At 27.6% G+C, this 16,914-nt stretch overlaps 1 protein-coding gene across 2 annotated transcripts in view; it reads right to left on the bottom strand.

The window, feature by feature from the left end:
- Positions 1-5,553: 5,553 nt before the first annotated feature.
- Positions 5,554-16,914, bottom strand: part of LOC123264362 (serine/threonine-protein kinase minibrain) — a 52,254-nt gene continuing 40,893 nt past the window's right edge. For both annotated transcript variants that reach the window (XM_044727612.1, XM_044727611.1), the window contains 6 exons: positions 11,962-12,130; positions 11,055-11,222; positions 10,674-10,960; positions 10,367-10,513; positions 8,865-9,297; positions 5,554-6,111 (listed from right to left, as the gene is read on the bottom strand). In XM_044727612.1, the coding sequence (XP_044583547.1) occupies positions 5,645-6,111; positions 8,865-9,297; positions 10,367-10,513; positions 10,674-10,960; positions 11,055-11,222; positions 11,962-12,130 (1,671 nt within the window). In that variant the 3' untranslated portion in view covers positions 5,554-5,644. The remainder of the gene's footprint in view (positions 6,112-8,864; positions 9,298-10,366; positions 10,514-10,673; positions 10,961-11,054; positions 11,223-11,961; positions 12,131-16,914) is intronic.

Raw genomic sequence — 16,914 nt, 5'->3', positions numbered from 1 at the left:
TTCATTTTTAATAACTTGTCTGGGTTTATTTTATTAATTCATTTTCAGCACATGTACTCATTACAGTTTTTATTTTAGCCCTGAAACAATTATCAATGATGTAACGATACTTCAACGAGAAAAATCGCTTATTCAGTATTTTTATTATTTTATTATTATTATTTTATTCCTTTTATGAAATAATCGTATATTAATAATAATGAATCAGGGCATATTCAGTCATATTATAGTAATAGTTTTTTTGTGAACACAATGTTTTTACACATGACTTTAAGAAACTTATTTTAGCATTTTTATTAATTTATCTGGCCACGGCACGTTCTTGAGGTAATTACCAAACACCAAAAATTACTTTTTTTATAACAGTCAAAATTGTTTAAGTATTTTTATCATTGATATTATTAAAAATTTGTATTCAATTAATGTACTTCATCAAAGAAAAAAGTCATAACGCGCAAACTATTATCGATTCGAAGACAGTGAAAGATGCATATTTACAAAAGTGTAGTGTGATGTATTATATTCGTCGTTAAAAAACAAAAAAAAATTTTTTTTCATTTGTTGCTTTATCTATAAAAAATGCAGGCAATTTTCGACTACTCAATAAATCGATATGAATACAATCTTTACTTAGGCTTAAGTATTAAATTATATTTACGGTCGCGACTGATTAAATAGCTTTTATTTTTTTCGTTCTATCATCTTGAATTTATTCACGTTCAATTTTTAACACACTCGAGCTTCATTAGATTTTTATTTAAAATTGACAAGCATTTTTTTTTTAATTTGTTTGAATAGTATAAAATAAAAATAAATTATTGATTCCAATAATTAAATACATGAAATAAATTTTTAATTCTATACCCAAATATCATACCACTGAAATTTTTGTACCGTAAGCTTAATAACAAAAAGTATTATTTATATTTTACAAAAATATTATTCTACATTTTTGGTCTTCTGACCGACAATCTTAGTCTCACTAACGGCCCCAAAAAGAGGCTACGTGCTCACCGTTTGTCGACAGCTGAAGGGATTGCTTCTCACTAACTAAATCAACTCCCTAACAACGCTGCTGTCAAAAATAATTTAGGACTTCTCTATATTTAAAACACCCTATTAACAAGAACTTAAGAAAAGGAAAAAAAAATTTTTTTTTTATTTCTCATTAAACAAAAAAAAAATATCAATAATTAATTTGTAATAATTACTACAATATTTTATCCATAATGATTACTTAATATGGATAATTTTAAAATAAATAAAATATTAAATAATAGATATCGTTCGTAACCACCTAGCAGTATAAGTACGCAACGAAGGTACTTTGGCTACATATTTTCGGTAGAAACTGTTTGTAACATTTATTATTAATTGAATTATATATATTTTTTGCTGATAAAATTACGCGATTATTAGTCAATGATATTAATATTACATTTTTTAAGAGGACAAACTCACCATTCAAATATTGTGTAAAAATAATTATAGTTTACATTTTTGTCTCTTTTTTTCCAACAAGCATATACATTAGTCGCAAGACAAATCACTTATCTTCATCGTTTTTATGACTTTTGGGTACAGAATTTACGATATTATTTCAGTATTTTATTTCTATCAATTTATAAACATAGAAATGTGTACACGATTATGATTTATTAAAAGGATGGATAATTTTCTATTTTTGTCGTATTAAAAATAAATTTTAAATTATTTGCTTTTTGATAATTATTGTTCTATAAAGCAAAATGAATTCAAAAAAGTTAAGTTGCTATTTAATTAATTGAAGCTCTGGGTGAACGTGAAGTAAATAAATGTATGATGAGATTTAATTATTTCTTAACGGATATTATCGACAATTACCAAAAAAAAACTTATTTTAAAAATTTCTTGTGATTATTATTTTCATTGGTAGATCAAAATATCAGCGCAGGACGTTTAGATTTGTATGAAAATATACAAATTATTTTTCGATAACATCTTCACTGTAACGATTTTGTATGTTAATTAAATCGTTAAATTATTTTTAACCAGAAATTGTTATTCATTTTTTTTTATCATAACGTGAAACTTTATTTATTGGTTGTTATTTAATCTTGTACATTTTTTATTTTATTATATTATTTGTTTTAAATTTTTAATTAGTAATTATTAAAAGTAATTATAATTTAAACAATTTATTTAGCATTGCCACCCTGCGAATAGCTTATCATTTTTGATAATTATAACCAAATAAAGTCATCGCATCCGTTAAGTCGGCTATACTGATTTGAGTAGTTTTTTTTTTTTTTTTAACTTGTTTAAAAATCGTTAGTTTTCACAATATACTTTTTATTTTCGTTTAACGCACTTATCAATCAAACCGAGCGGAAATATTTAATTATTCACACAAATACACACAATTACACTTATATATACATTCTTGTCGTACAAAAAAAATTATAAAATCTTTTCATTTTAATTGAACAAAAAGTGTCATAATTTTCTAGTCGTTTTCATTAAAATTTAATTGTACGCGTTATTATTTATTAATTCTTTTTTGTCAGTATCATTTTATAAAACTAAATATATAACTGTAAGAGAAGAAATTACCAACAATATTTTATGCGTACAATACATTTTACTTTCGTTTTATTTTTTTTTAATTTTTTATTATTCTTTTTTTCATATATTAGTTATCGTCAACACAACTGCTAAAAATTTATTATTATTATTATTTAATAATGCTTATTAAACAATGATTTACTCATTCGCATCAGGTACTAAGCTAGAGACTTTATAGTGTATCGGACGTTGTATATATATGTATATAATACATATAATATATTGGATATATATGTATAAATATACATATACATACGCACATATATATTTATTAGATTAATGGAAGTTTCATTTCGTTTACAAAACAATTAGAAAACAAATTATTTAACATTTAAATTTGAATATCTTTTAAATTAATGATTCAATTTTGACAAAAAATATTTTACAAACTAAATAAATTATTACTGATAGTAAATTATATAAAAAAAAAAGTTAACTAACTTGTTTTTACAATTAAATATTCTATAGTCTGATTATAGTAAAACATGCTTCAATATTTAATTTAAATAGTAATTTCACAGTATTCCACAAAAACTATTAATAAAGGAAGTGTAAATTCAAATGTGAGTGCACAAAAAAAGTCATTTAGAAAAAATATATATAAAATTTTAATTGAAATCTTAACCATTAATTTTAAAGATACTTATTCGAGTAAATTTATATTTAAATAAACTTGTATTCTAAATTTTTGTTGTTCTCATTTGTAATAATAATAATGATAATAAATATTGAAGAAAATTCAATCGGATTTAATAATGAATGCAGGTAACAATGTAAGTCTTATGCATATTCATTGTGTGAGTGAGTAAACTTAAATTAGCTTCAGTAATGGAAGCTCAATTTATCAGTAAGTGTAATAATTATAAACTCAACACACAGGCAACTAATATTTTATACTTTTCATTGCACATAATTATTACAATTATTATTATAACCAAAACATAAAGGTCACGATACACTTATTATTTTATTTTAAATTCTCTTTTTTCATTACCACTACTACTCAAATCGCGGAAGTAATGATAAACGGAGCGATGACAAATAATAACTGCTAAAATCAATGATGATGCGTTAGAAAAAAATGATTTTTTTTTTTAAATGTGATACACGTGTATTTGTTTATTTGTTAATTATAATGTATCTAGGTTTTCGCGTATGATTATATCAATCTTGTTCAATAGATTATATGTATACTTAAACTTTCTTATCAATGTATTATATTTATATTTATTTATTTAGTTTTTATGTATAAATATGTATTGTTTAAGCCACGGAAACCCAAGTTTGTTTCTTGTCTTTATTCAGGAACAAACGGATTTTCGCATTTGGCGTTGCTAAGGGCATCGCCATTCATACGAGAGACTCAAAAAAAACATACATCCATACACAGACATCTTATCCTAATTTGTTTCTCTTATTCTCACATAAAATTCCAATCACACTCATACTCTTACTCTTTTACGTAATCCATATTATTTATTGATTATAATAAAACAATAATATTTAAGTTTACATTTATTTAATCATAATAATAAAATAATAATAATGATAATAATAATAATCTTTTTGCACACTTAAAAGTTAATCCCTAAAGCTGCACTCATTTTTTTTTCTTGTTGTTTTTTTTTATTTTTATTTTGATACTTAATTTAATAGTAATAATAAAAATTCAAATAATTATAATAATAATAATAATAAAATAACAATAATGATCATTCACCTAGGTGTATTGTACAAATATTTATCACTTAATGTGACTGTTTTTCACCATTACATTAGTTAAACCATTACATTCGTGACATCGTGTATAAAACTCTATTGGAGTACATGATTACATTGTTATATTTTTATTTATTTATTAATTTATTTATACGCAGTAGTAATTATCACTTTTTTTGCTCTCTAGGCCACACATTTAGGGATGCCAAGTTTTTAATAATTATTGATTATTTATTAATAGTTTTTTTTTTTTTTAAATAATGATGATTTCTTCTTATTACTTTTCATTTATTTACTTAATGAATACCGACTAATCAGCTTTGTGAAGGTTGATTATTATCGGGCAGGACCCGAGAGGCCAGTTGGGTTCATCCTCACATAGGCCGTGTCGTAACAGACGGTGCTTTGATAATTCTTTTCACTTATTTACCCCTGGGTTTATCGTTTACGCCCAACAATGGGCTGGTCATGTTGATAAAACAAAATAATGATAATAATGATAACAATAATAATAAATAAACAAAATCGATATCAAAAAGACAAATTTATTCATTTTTAAATAACTTGTTGTTTTTGTTTACTTAAAAAATAATTAACATCATTTGCAGCCTCTGCTTCAGTCATTACAGGGTTATATTAAGCTTCAGAATTTTCATTTTCATTTATTATTATATATAAATTTTTATATTATATATATATTCTCCAATTTTTGTTAAACTAGCACATAGTGCAAGGTTTACGCCGTCTATTGTATTGACAATTGGGATTTATTTATTTAAATCCCAGTGAAGAAATCCATTGACTAACTGACTGTCGTGTGTTACATTATTGTAGTAATTTTATTATTATTATTATTATTATTATTATTATTATTATTATTATTATTATTATTATTATTATTATAATTACTATTACTATGATTATTATTATTAATTCATTATTATTATTTTTATAATCATTATAATTATTATTATTTTCATAATTACTATTATTCTTATTATTATCATGATTATCATTATCTTGATAATAATCATTGTATTTTCTTTTCATTTCTTCTTTTTTTCCATCATTTTTATTTTCATCTTCCAGTTAATTTTTATTTTTTTATTACAACATAGGTGTCATCTTGTTTATCTAATATTATAAATTATCGTCATTATTAATAATAATAATAATTATTATTGTTCCTATAATTGATTTAATATATATATACACATATATACATGTACATATATTTGCATGTATAGATATATGTATATATATGTATATTTTTTTTTATTATTACGACGAAAATTAGTCATGTAAATTTAAAATAATAAATTCAATGTATGGCGACCGGACTTTGCTGGACACATACGCCAACCATGGGACTGTCTTCTCGTTCAGGATCACGTTGCTTGCCCGTTGTTACCGAGGCTGGTTGTCGTATAATACCGTGTGTATCGGCGCCAGTATATCCGTAATTATAAAAATTTTGTTGCGGTATCATTGGGGATGTCATTATGTTTGGTAGATGTGCCATACCAGGTAGTATAAGGCTATTATAAGTGCCAAGAGAGCTTTGTATTCGGGAATTGTTGTCCATTGATTGTATGGACGCTGGCCCGGACGCGGGTGCATCAATGGAGGCTGATGCTGACGATGGATAGCCAGTGGTCATTACACGACGGCTTGACGAGTGACGGGATGAAGACTCGCACTCCATCGATTGATAGCCACCAGGCATACCTAGCACTTGCATCAAGCTGCTTGTGCTACCGCTTCCCTGTCCTGACATGGTAACCAGTCCTACAAAATTTCAGATTATATTTATTATTCATTTTTAATCATCAAAATATTTATACTTTTTTTTATTTTATTAATTTTTATTTTTATAACTATGGTTCTATACAATAGTCACCCACTAAAACCGCTAGTCATTTAATGGAAACATGGCAATTGAGGGGCAAAGGGCTACGATTAAATTAGATTACTAACTATCTACAGGGTTTGCAGGCATTCATTTTTATTATATAATTTTTGTTGATTTTTTTTTTTTTCAATCTCTATACTTTTTTTTTTTTTTTTTTTTTTTATTTCCCAACATATTTTATAATATTTCGATATAATGCATATTCAATTTTTATGATGCAGTTAATTTAATAATTTTTTATCGGTAAAGAATCGTTCTGAACGTGCAACTGATATTTTTTTATTAGTAAATAAAATAATTTTTTTTAAATAATATTTTTTGGCGTAGCTAAATATTTAAAAATAAAATAAGAAAACTTTAAAATTTTATAAAAAAATTTAAAAAAATGACAATTTTTGTAAATTTTATAATACTATCAATTATATCTATTATTACACTGAAGAATAAATTTCGAATTATTTTATTACAAGCTTTAAAAAATATTTTCATTCAGATAGACATATTACTAAATTAAAAGACTAATTTAAAGTATATAAAAAATAAAATCAATATTTAAAATAAAAATATTAACAATTAATATTAATTTTTGAATAAATAAAAACGAAAACGTTCAGCGCGATGAGCACTTATATGATTTTATAAGAATGAGATTAAATAAATATATAAAATTATAATTAATAAAATAAAAATAACAGCAATAATGCTATTGATAGAGCGCATAATGCAGATAGCTAATTGCATGCGTTGATAGGAACAAAATAATTACTAAATAATATTATAAACGATGTGATGGTCTTACAGTAAGTATTTATAACCCAAAATTTATCAATTATCATTTAGTAACATAATAATACTACAAAATAATTAAAATTAATACTTAATTGGTGTGATAATTTAAAAAAGCCAAAAATTGTAATTAAAAATAATATTGTAAGACCAACATCGTTGAGACGGCACATGAAAAATAAAAACATTCAAGTTATGGGCTATAAAAATGATCCATAACCGAAATGATTAATATTTAATAAATATAAATATATTTAAATGATTATATTTATGATTGCAAGTAATTTTTAATATAATTATAAATTAATATAAAATTTTTATGATAAAGAGATGAATACAGGCAAGCAAGGCTTCGCTCATTACATCCGAGGCCGAGGGAGACAAATAGGGTACCAATAATATAAGACAGTGGGAGGCTTTTGTTAATAATTAATTAATAGTTAATTTAATCGCTTATATAGCTTTTGTTTAAATTCATTAGGATTTGTTTGTTAGACAGAACTTACTTATGTTAGTAAGTAAAATTAGGGTTGGGGGCCTAGGACAGGTCGTCGCCGCCCCGCGGATACGACAGTCATCGAGCCACGTACTGTCCCCCCATCATATCTACGGGCAACAACAAGTATTTGGTTTAGTTTGTGCAGAAACTAAGCGATAACGTACATTAAACAGCGTTAGCACTTTCATTTCTGATGAGTTCTGCACTATTTTTATTATTTTTATTATTACCATCATTATTATTTTATTTTTATTATTATTGCCATTTAAATAGCCAAAGACTTGAAAAAAAAAAAAAAAATAAATAAATAAATAAAATAAAAAAAAAAAATAAAAATAAAAACAACTAAATAATTTATTAATTAAAATTGAAAAATTATTTTTATTAAATGTATACAATTATATTTAATTCCTAATTATTTTATAAAAATATTTAATTATTTAAACAATGATAAATAAAAATATTATTCCGGCTGCATTGTTAAAATAATTGCTCAACCTTCTGATAATTATAATAATAAAAAGGACCGTAAATATAAATTGTTGTTGTAGTTGTTGTTGTTGTTGTTGTTGTTGTCGTTGTTGTTTATTAAGAAGAAAATTTTCTTAAACCGACTAAACAAAGCACTAAAAGTTGTTTCTTACTTTCTGCACAAATCAAAACTCCTATAATTCTGAAAACTCTGAACACGCTGTAAGCAGCTAGTTGGTCATCGATCGTCTCTCGAGGCTGATCCTAAAATTAATAGGAGCCTTTGTCAGAATAATTTTATTTAATAATAAACCGTTTAATATTTATCGAATTCATCTATAATCTTGTTAGGACATCATCATCATCATCACCATCTTTATCTTCTACACTAAAGTCTAGATAATTAAAGTGTTATTCATGAATTCACGTTAATTGTAAACATTAATTGTTAATATACACTATTACAATTTGTAAAACAATAAAAAAAAAAAATACTCAATTTTAATATTATTAATAGTAATAATAATAATAATTAGTAGGATTGTCTCGGCGATGAATGAATTATCAAGGAATTGATAAAAACAAATTCGTAAGGCTAATTTGATGGTCGAGCTTTTATATATATAAGCAGCATAAAATCCCCCTTAAATCTATCACGATATTATAGTAATAATAAATATTAATAATAATAAAAATAAAAAAAATAATAATTATCATCAAATTTTATAATTTATAAATTGAATATTTAAAATGGCAGTCTTTGGCTGTGAATAGTGTACGCAACGCTTTAGCCATTATTTAATATAAATATAAATATAAATATTAATTTATTTTAATAATTTCTTTAAAAATAATTAATTAAGAAATACTCACCACTGTCTTGGCTCATGGACACAACTGCTGGACTAGTATTAGCACTATTGGCAGCAGCAATATTGGTGTTGGTCCCCTCGTCAGCTGTACGCTTGAAAAAGTTGTGCTGCAACGCGTAATAAGGCGTGACACGTGTTTTAGGATCAAAGTCGAGCATTCGTAAAATGAGATCCTTGAATTTGAGGTAGTCGGAGATTGAATGACCAGGTTCACCTAATCTTCTACCACCGGGACCACCGTTTTCAACACCAAGTATATCGTGTAATCGTCTTGTACCCGGAAGTTTGTACTTTTTACCGTCTTTCGACTTCTTCAACACGTAAGAACCATCCGTAGGGACTTTGTCAAAGTACTTCCGCGCTTTGTGCGCTTGGTCCAGTATATGCTTCGGTGGCATACCTAACACCTCCACTATTTTGTTCATTTGATCAACCTGTAATAAATATATGGTATAATTTAGATAATTATTTAAAAGGGTGAATATATTTTAAAAAATAAAAAATTACTTCTAAATTTCCCGTGTAAAAAAAAAAAATCGTCTTAAAATTGTTGTTTGTTTAAGATCTTAAACGTGACACAAAGCAAGACCGTTTTGACTTTTTTAAGACGCCAAAAAAAAAAACAAATTTTAAGAGCATATTTTTGAAATTTGGTTTTCGAATTTGTTATGAAAATTTATTTTTAGACATTTTTAAGATTTATTTAAGAAGCTTTATTTTAAAGTTTCAAAGTTTTGTCGCTGTAAACTCATCTTAAAATAGTCTAAATTTTTTTTAAGATTTTTTTAAAGAAACTTGCAAAATTGTCTAAAAATTAATTTTCATAACAAATACAAAAATCTGCTCTTGGAATTTTTTTTTCTTTTTCGTCTTAAAAGAGTCTTAAAACAGTCTTACTTTGTGTCCTGTTTATGATCTTAAACAAACGACAATTTTAAGACACTTTTGAGATGAATTTTTTTTACACTGATTTAGTAACTAAATTTTTGTTAGTGTTTATTTTTAGAGTAAACTCTCTTAAATACTCAATTAAATAATTTGAAATTATTTTAAATGATTTATTTTTTCAATTAATTTATTTTTTTTCTTCAAAAAAAAAAACATTAAACTAGTTTACGAGACAATTAAAACTTAAATTTAAACGGCCGTTTTTTATTTGTCAATATTTCTATAAAAAAAAAAAAAAATAATAATCAAAGACTTTCGAATAACTAAATATAATTTTATTTCTTGTTTCTTGTGATAGATAACTGCAATAATAATAATGAGACTATGTCTTTAAAATAACAAGACAGTTGACTTAAAATCTCGAATAAAGATTGTCATGAATAAAATGAATCTTAAGTTTAGACGTTATGGAGCATAAAATTTTCGAGTTAAGCTGTACAACTGCTGTACGCCAAGTTGAGTAATCAAATGACGTTTCTTATGAACAAGGATCTAGTGACTCAAGAAGTTTGTGGAAATATTATTATGTAGTTGATGATTGTACAAAGTTATTACCTCGTTGGCGCCACTGAACAAAGGTTCGCCTGTATGCATTTCTACTAGAATACAACCAAGACTCCACATGTCTATCGCAAGGTCATATGGGATTCCAAGTAAAACTTCTGGCGACCGATAAAACCTCGATTGAATATATTGGTATATCTGTAAACACATAAAACAATTAATACATCAATTATTTCACTTTTTTTTATTCAATCATTGTCAATCAAATGATTGGCATTTTTCAATTAAGTTGTAATAACTATCATTAATTGAATAAAAAAAAATAATAATAGTAATTATTATTATTATTATAAATTACCCGCTGTCCAAGCTGACATGAACTACCAAAGTCGACAATCTTTATCGCACTACGCTTAGGATTGCACAAAAGAATATTTTCGGGTTTCAGATCACAGTGAATGATATTCAATTCCGGTGTGGACAGGAACAAGAGGGCAGTACACAGTTGCTGAGCAAACTTCCTCGTTAAATTTAAGGATACTCCGCGGAAATTCGTATTTCTAAGTAGGTCATAAAGATTATAAGATAATAGCTCGAATACCAGACACAAATGATTTCGCCACATAAAGTGCCTCTTCAGTTTAACTAAATAGAGAAAAAAAAAAAAAAACAAAATTATTGTTACATAATATGTAATCAAATTCAATTATTTATTAATTTAATATCAATAAATTCTTACCTATATAATACTTGTTATCGGTATCCGCTCTATTCATCATTTCTAATAACCTAACTTCGATTTGCGCTTGATTTAAAAATGGTTTTTTATTCTTAATTATTTTTATTGCCACTTGGGTTTGTTCCTCGTGGTCAAATGCTTTCACTACTTGGCCAAAGCTACCTTTACCTGAAATAATAAAATTCATAAAATTAGTCAAGTAATATCATCTATATTATTAAGAGAATAAGAAAAATTTTGTGGCCAGTGTATTTTTATGATAAAATGCGTTTTTATGATTAAACTCGGTATTATTAGAAAGCTCTTGACTTGGAATTGTGCCTTTTTAAGGTTTCATATCATTCTCACCAATAGTTAATTTATATGATAAGTATTTAGGCTGCATTTGAAAATGCTCTATCTCGGGATACATAACTAAGAAATTACTTTGTATCTTGTGAACTATTGACATTTTTAAAGATATAAGCTCATCCCGATGTTATACTCATCAAGACCTTTCATTTGAGTACCCACATTAATTTTTCATATATTTATATATATTATATATATGTATATATGAAAGATATATTAAAAAGCATGTGGGTACTCAAATAAAAGCTCTTGATGAGTGTAACATCAGGATGAGCTTATATCTTTAAAATATATATTATATATATATGTATACATGAAAAATATTTCAAAATGCATGTGGGTACTCAAATGAAAGCTCTTGATGAGTGTAATATCGGAACGAGCTTATATCTTTAAAAACGCCAATAATTAAAAAATTACAGTGCAATTTAACAAAAGTCATTATTTAATAAAGCAAAATTTTATTTATTTATAGTTCACAAGTCATATAGTGACTGCAAGGTTGCTAGTTAAAATAAATCGTTTATAATTATTAAAATAAAAAAAAAAACTTTACCTATTAACGAATCAATTTCATATCGATCTAAGAATTTTTCACCATTCTTAATAATATAATCATGATTATCATCATCCCAACCGTCGTTGTACAGCTTTCTTTCCTTTTTATGAGAACCATCTTCACCTTGCATCTGCTGCGCTCTTCTCTTTTTCTTCGCATAATAAACCTGAAAAATAACAAACAAATGATTAGAAAAAATAATTAACAATTTTTTCAAATTTTTAATATTATTTCATATCATAAAAAATTTTTTTACTTTAAAGTAAATTTATATATGGCTCATATAATTCAGTATCGCAAAATTGCAATAACAATAATATTATCAATTGATAGTGCGTGAATTTATTAATAAAAAACTTGTAAAAGATAAATACTTAGAAATACTCAAGTCAACATAGCTTCTAAGTGTTCCCAAGTGTTTTTATTCTTATCCCAACATAATCCCAGACTCTTACCCTTTTTGTTTCACTCCTTCTATTACCTCACAAAAAAAAGAATGAAAAAAAAGAAAATAAAGAAAGAAAAATAAAATAACCAAAAGGGAGTATGTAAAAAATAAAACAACAGTGCAAGAGCTAGCGGGTAGAATTAAGTACCATTACAACCCACAGTTAGAAGTGATCATTATTACAAAACCCCAAGCTCGGTAGTACATAAGGTGAATCGCAGTTAAATCCCTTTTAACTTCAAAATTACCCGCGCTTTTCTTCATCTATGTACATAAGTACCATGTGATTCGATAAATATAACGATGTAAGTCATCATCTTGTCCATTATATATATGAGCCCGTACATCTTCATAATTCTCATTCTCTTTCTCCTCCAACTCTTCATGTTTATAGACTACTCCTATCCCGTGGCACTTTATTCCAGTACATATTCAAATGTTTTTCATCCCCATTATCATAACAACTATTGTGTTATATTATTACATTGCAAGTGAAGCCAGCGCAACAGAATTAACCAATGAACCATCCGCCAACAAGCATACAAGCGAGTAAGAGACAAACGTTGAATTATAAAGCGCAGAATCCAATACGCCGGCACTACACCGCGCGCAATCGATATCAATGCGACCACGTGAAAATCATGCTGGTTTAATAGAAAAATATTATTTCCATCTAAACTAAATTAATAATCTAAGAAAAGCTGAGATCAAAAATCTTAACTTTAATTACAAGCAAAAGTATCGATTTCTTAAATTTTATTAATCTTAAAAAAAAAGGTTAATGACAACAATAACTTATTAATTCGCGGCGTTATTAAAGCGGAGGAAAATCTTGGATGAGTTTCAGAGACTAGACCCAGGAAAGCATGAAAAGCCTCTGCCCCTGCCTCTCAGTTTCAGTCTCGTCGCGTCTCGAATGAGGTATTACCCACCGGTAGTCCATCGGTCAATGACCTCATCGTTTTAACTACCATCTAGACTAATCAACATATCAACAACTAAACATTTATAAATAATTATTTTTATATTTGTCCCTCTTTTTCTATTATTATATCAATCACTTGGACTTTTACTAGACTAAATACTACTAGATATAAATAGCTGTACAAAATAATCTATGCAAATAACGCCGAAAATAATTCAAATTTTACACAGAAAGAAAAATTTCTTGACTGGAGAGTAAAATTCTTGGCTCAAGAAAATTTTCGGGTGCCTGAAGGAAGACCAAAGTTGTGTTGGCCGAAATAAAAATTTTTCTTTAAATTCTACTCTTGGTGGAAGTCATTTTTTCTTAATTCAAATTATCATAAATACTTGATACAATAAATTTTTATAACTAATCAAGATTTTTAGATACTTTAGGGAAGCAGCGCCACCTACTTCAGCTGAGAAAAAAATTTTCTCACCTTGAGAAAATTTTTCTCTTGAATACTTGATACTCATTTTATATTATTTTAGCGTGCAATTATACATATTGAATGAAAAAAAATGATGAAATATTATTTGATCTTCCTATTTGACATGTTAATCAATAAAAATATTAATGAAAATTTACTTCTATCTTTATATTTAATTTTTTGACACAAGAGAGAAATTTTCTCAAGACAAGAAAATTTACTTCTATCAAGAACTAAATTTTTTGGAGCAAGAGGCTGAATTTTCTCAAAACAACAAGATTTTCTTGACTTAAATAAATTTTCTTGGGTCAAGACACGTATTTCTCAAAGCAAGAAAATTAATTTTGTTGGAATAAGTAAAATTTCTTTTCAAAAAAAAATTTTTTTCTCAAGAAAATAATTAGGAAGAAAACTATTTTCTTGGCTCAAGTGAACCTTTTTATCTGTGTAGCAATGACGATATCAAGTCCAAGTGGAAGTTTATCATTTTATTATAATATACTTATATTTAATTCGGCATTTAAACTGACATTATGACTTTAAGGGCTTAACGATTGGTACAGAGGACATAGAACATATGTGTCTAGATACAGTAGTAGTATATGAATGGCGTTTGATTGTGATATTGGTATGGCATCGAAAATCACGAACTCGGCGTTAGGCGCGACCTACCCTAAACCCGGTGCGCTTTACGTGACCTCTTTGGCCTGGTTCAACAACGTCGATGCACGCTCGATTCAGGTCGTCATTGTCGTTGTTAAATATATAGATGTTGATATACAACGACATGTAGTATCTAAGAGTAATATATAATATATAGATATATAGATATATAATAGAAGATCTATGCTAATGAGAATTACCGTTCAGGGATGTATTGAGATTCGAATTGAAAGGAGTGCGTTTGACTGGACGTCACCAGCCAGCATTGGGGGTTAAATAATCTTTTCCTTTAACTTAAGGTTGACTTTGATTGATAAGCCAGAAGGATTTTCGGTAGATTAAAGGACCTTCGTATAGTAAGAACAACTAGAGGAACAGAATAGAACAAGGACCGAAGAGCAAAGACCAAGGGAGTAGAGTAGAGGCTAGACATCTTTTACCTCCTCGGAGATTTTCTGTTTGGATTGTGAGTACAAGGTGGCACCATCTCGTTTTCTTTCTCAGACTCACTCCTACCGGACTGGCTGCATCTACTACCTACCACTAAAACTCAGATTCTCTTCACTTTGGTTTAGGTCTTTTGGTAATATTATTGTCTCTGTCTAACTTGTGTCTCTTTATTTTTTAAAAAATTTTCCTCTTTCTCTGTGTTGCTCCTGTAGAGGTGGAGTAGAGGGTTCTTGGCGACGTCGCGCGCCGACTCCCTATCCCCCTTATCACTGAGGAAAGGGTAACTACCGTCGTCTCTTTGCTCTTCGCGTCTCGTCTGGTCTGGTCGTGAATCCTCTACTCTACTGTACTCTCTATACTACTCTGGTTCTGGTTCTGGCTCTGACTCTGCTTATACTTCTCTGCATTACTCTGCTCTCTTCTTATCACTGTTTCTTTTTCTCAGTCACACCCACGAGTCGGGTTTTTATGCATACTCTCTTCAACACGTTGCTGCCTCCGGTCGTCTGCACAACGGCACACCAACCATTGGCTAGACCCTAGTATAGTCCTTGTCTCACTCCCGCGTTTCTGTTGCTATGCGCGAGTGCATGAGACCGGCCCCATATGCTGCATTCGTTGTTATACCAAGCTCAAGCGACACTAGACCATTCACTCTTTACAGCTATTTATAAATATATCAATAGATAATACATATTTATACATCTTCTTCTATCAATTTATGCTTTTTGTTACCCCTTTTTTTCTGCTAATCTATTTATAAAGAAATTATTAACCGCCCAATCCAGATCAAAATATTTTTACGTTTAATTTAAAGAAAAAAAAGATTATAAAAGCAGTTGACCCTGAAGGCCATCCCTGCAACTTCCCGCCAATTCTATACCTAAACGCTTGAAATTGCACTTATGACGTTTTTGAGCTCTTCGAGCTCATAAATACAATTTGTATGTTATTTTGAGCTCTCTGAGCTCAAAAAAATAGCTTTTGTATGCTTTTGAGCTCTTCGAGCTCAATAGTTTAATAAAACACTCTTTTTTGAATTTTAAAATAGCAATAACTTTTGAATGAATGAACCGATTTTCATGCGGTTGGTGGCATTCGATGCAGTTTGTTAAGTTTCATGAAGAATCTCCAAGTTTAAATTGATAAAACAAAAAATTTCGGAGTAATTCCAAAAAAAACACTTTTTCCGGTTCTCTTTCGTCAACGATAACTCACGAACGAATCAACTGATTGACGTGGTTATTTGATGTTGAGAGCTGATTAGTTTTTGGAATAGATCAGTAGAGCCGTTTAAAAGTTATTCCAAAAAAACCGCATTTGAAAAAATTTTTTTTTATAGTTTTTTTACGGTTTCTCAAAATCTACTGGTTCGAATCGTTCCAAAATATATTCGAAATCTAAGTTTGGTCAAGCCCTTTCGAATGGCACCAACCGCGATCAAATCGGTCAAGCCGTTTAAAAGTTATGAGAGGTTTACATACATCCACACATACATACATACATTCAGACACCATCGCAGGAATAGTCAGGGAAGCTTCCTAGGACCTCGAAACGTCGAGATTCGATGAAAACTCGATTTTTGTAAAACGGGGTGAAAACAATAACCTCGATTTTTGAAAATCTTCGATTTTCTTAGCGGGAAGTTAAAAATTTACTTAAATACATTTGAAGAATTTTATCTTCTTGATTTGAGTAAAAAAGTTCTTTAAGAAATTTTTCTTGGTATAAATAAATTTTATTTCATTTAAGAATTTTTCAAGTTAATTTTTTTTTCTGTGTAATTGCAAAACAAACATTAGACTGTAACATTAATAAATTTTAGTTTAAAAAAGTAAAAAATGCGATTATCAATAACAAATCAAACTAAAAAGTTAAAAATAATTTTTAACAAGTTTAAAATTCATTAGATTGTAAAAAAAAGCACGGGTGTGCTTGATATTCATTATTGGAAATATTTTGTTATTAGATATTTCAAAAAAAATTATTATA

This window comes from Cotesia glomerata, linkage group LG4, assembly GCF_020080835.1.
Source record: "Cotesia glomerata isolate CgM1 linkage group LG4, MPM_Cglom_v2.3, whole genome shotgun sequence".
NCBI lineage: Eukaryota > Metazoa > Arthropoda > Insecta > Hymenoptera > Braconidae > Cotesia > Cotesia glomerata.
Note: the sequence above shows the minus strand (reverse complement) of the source record. Positions and strands in the feature narration are given on the sequence as shown.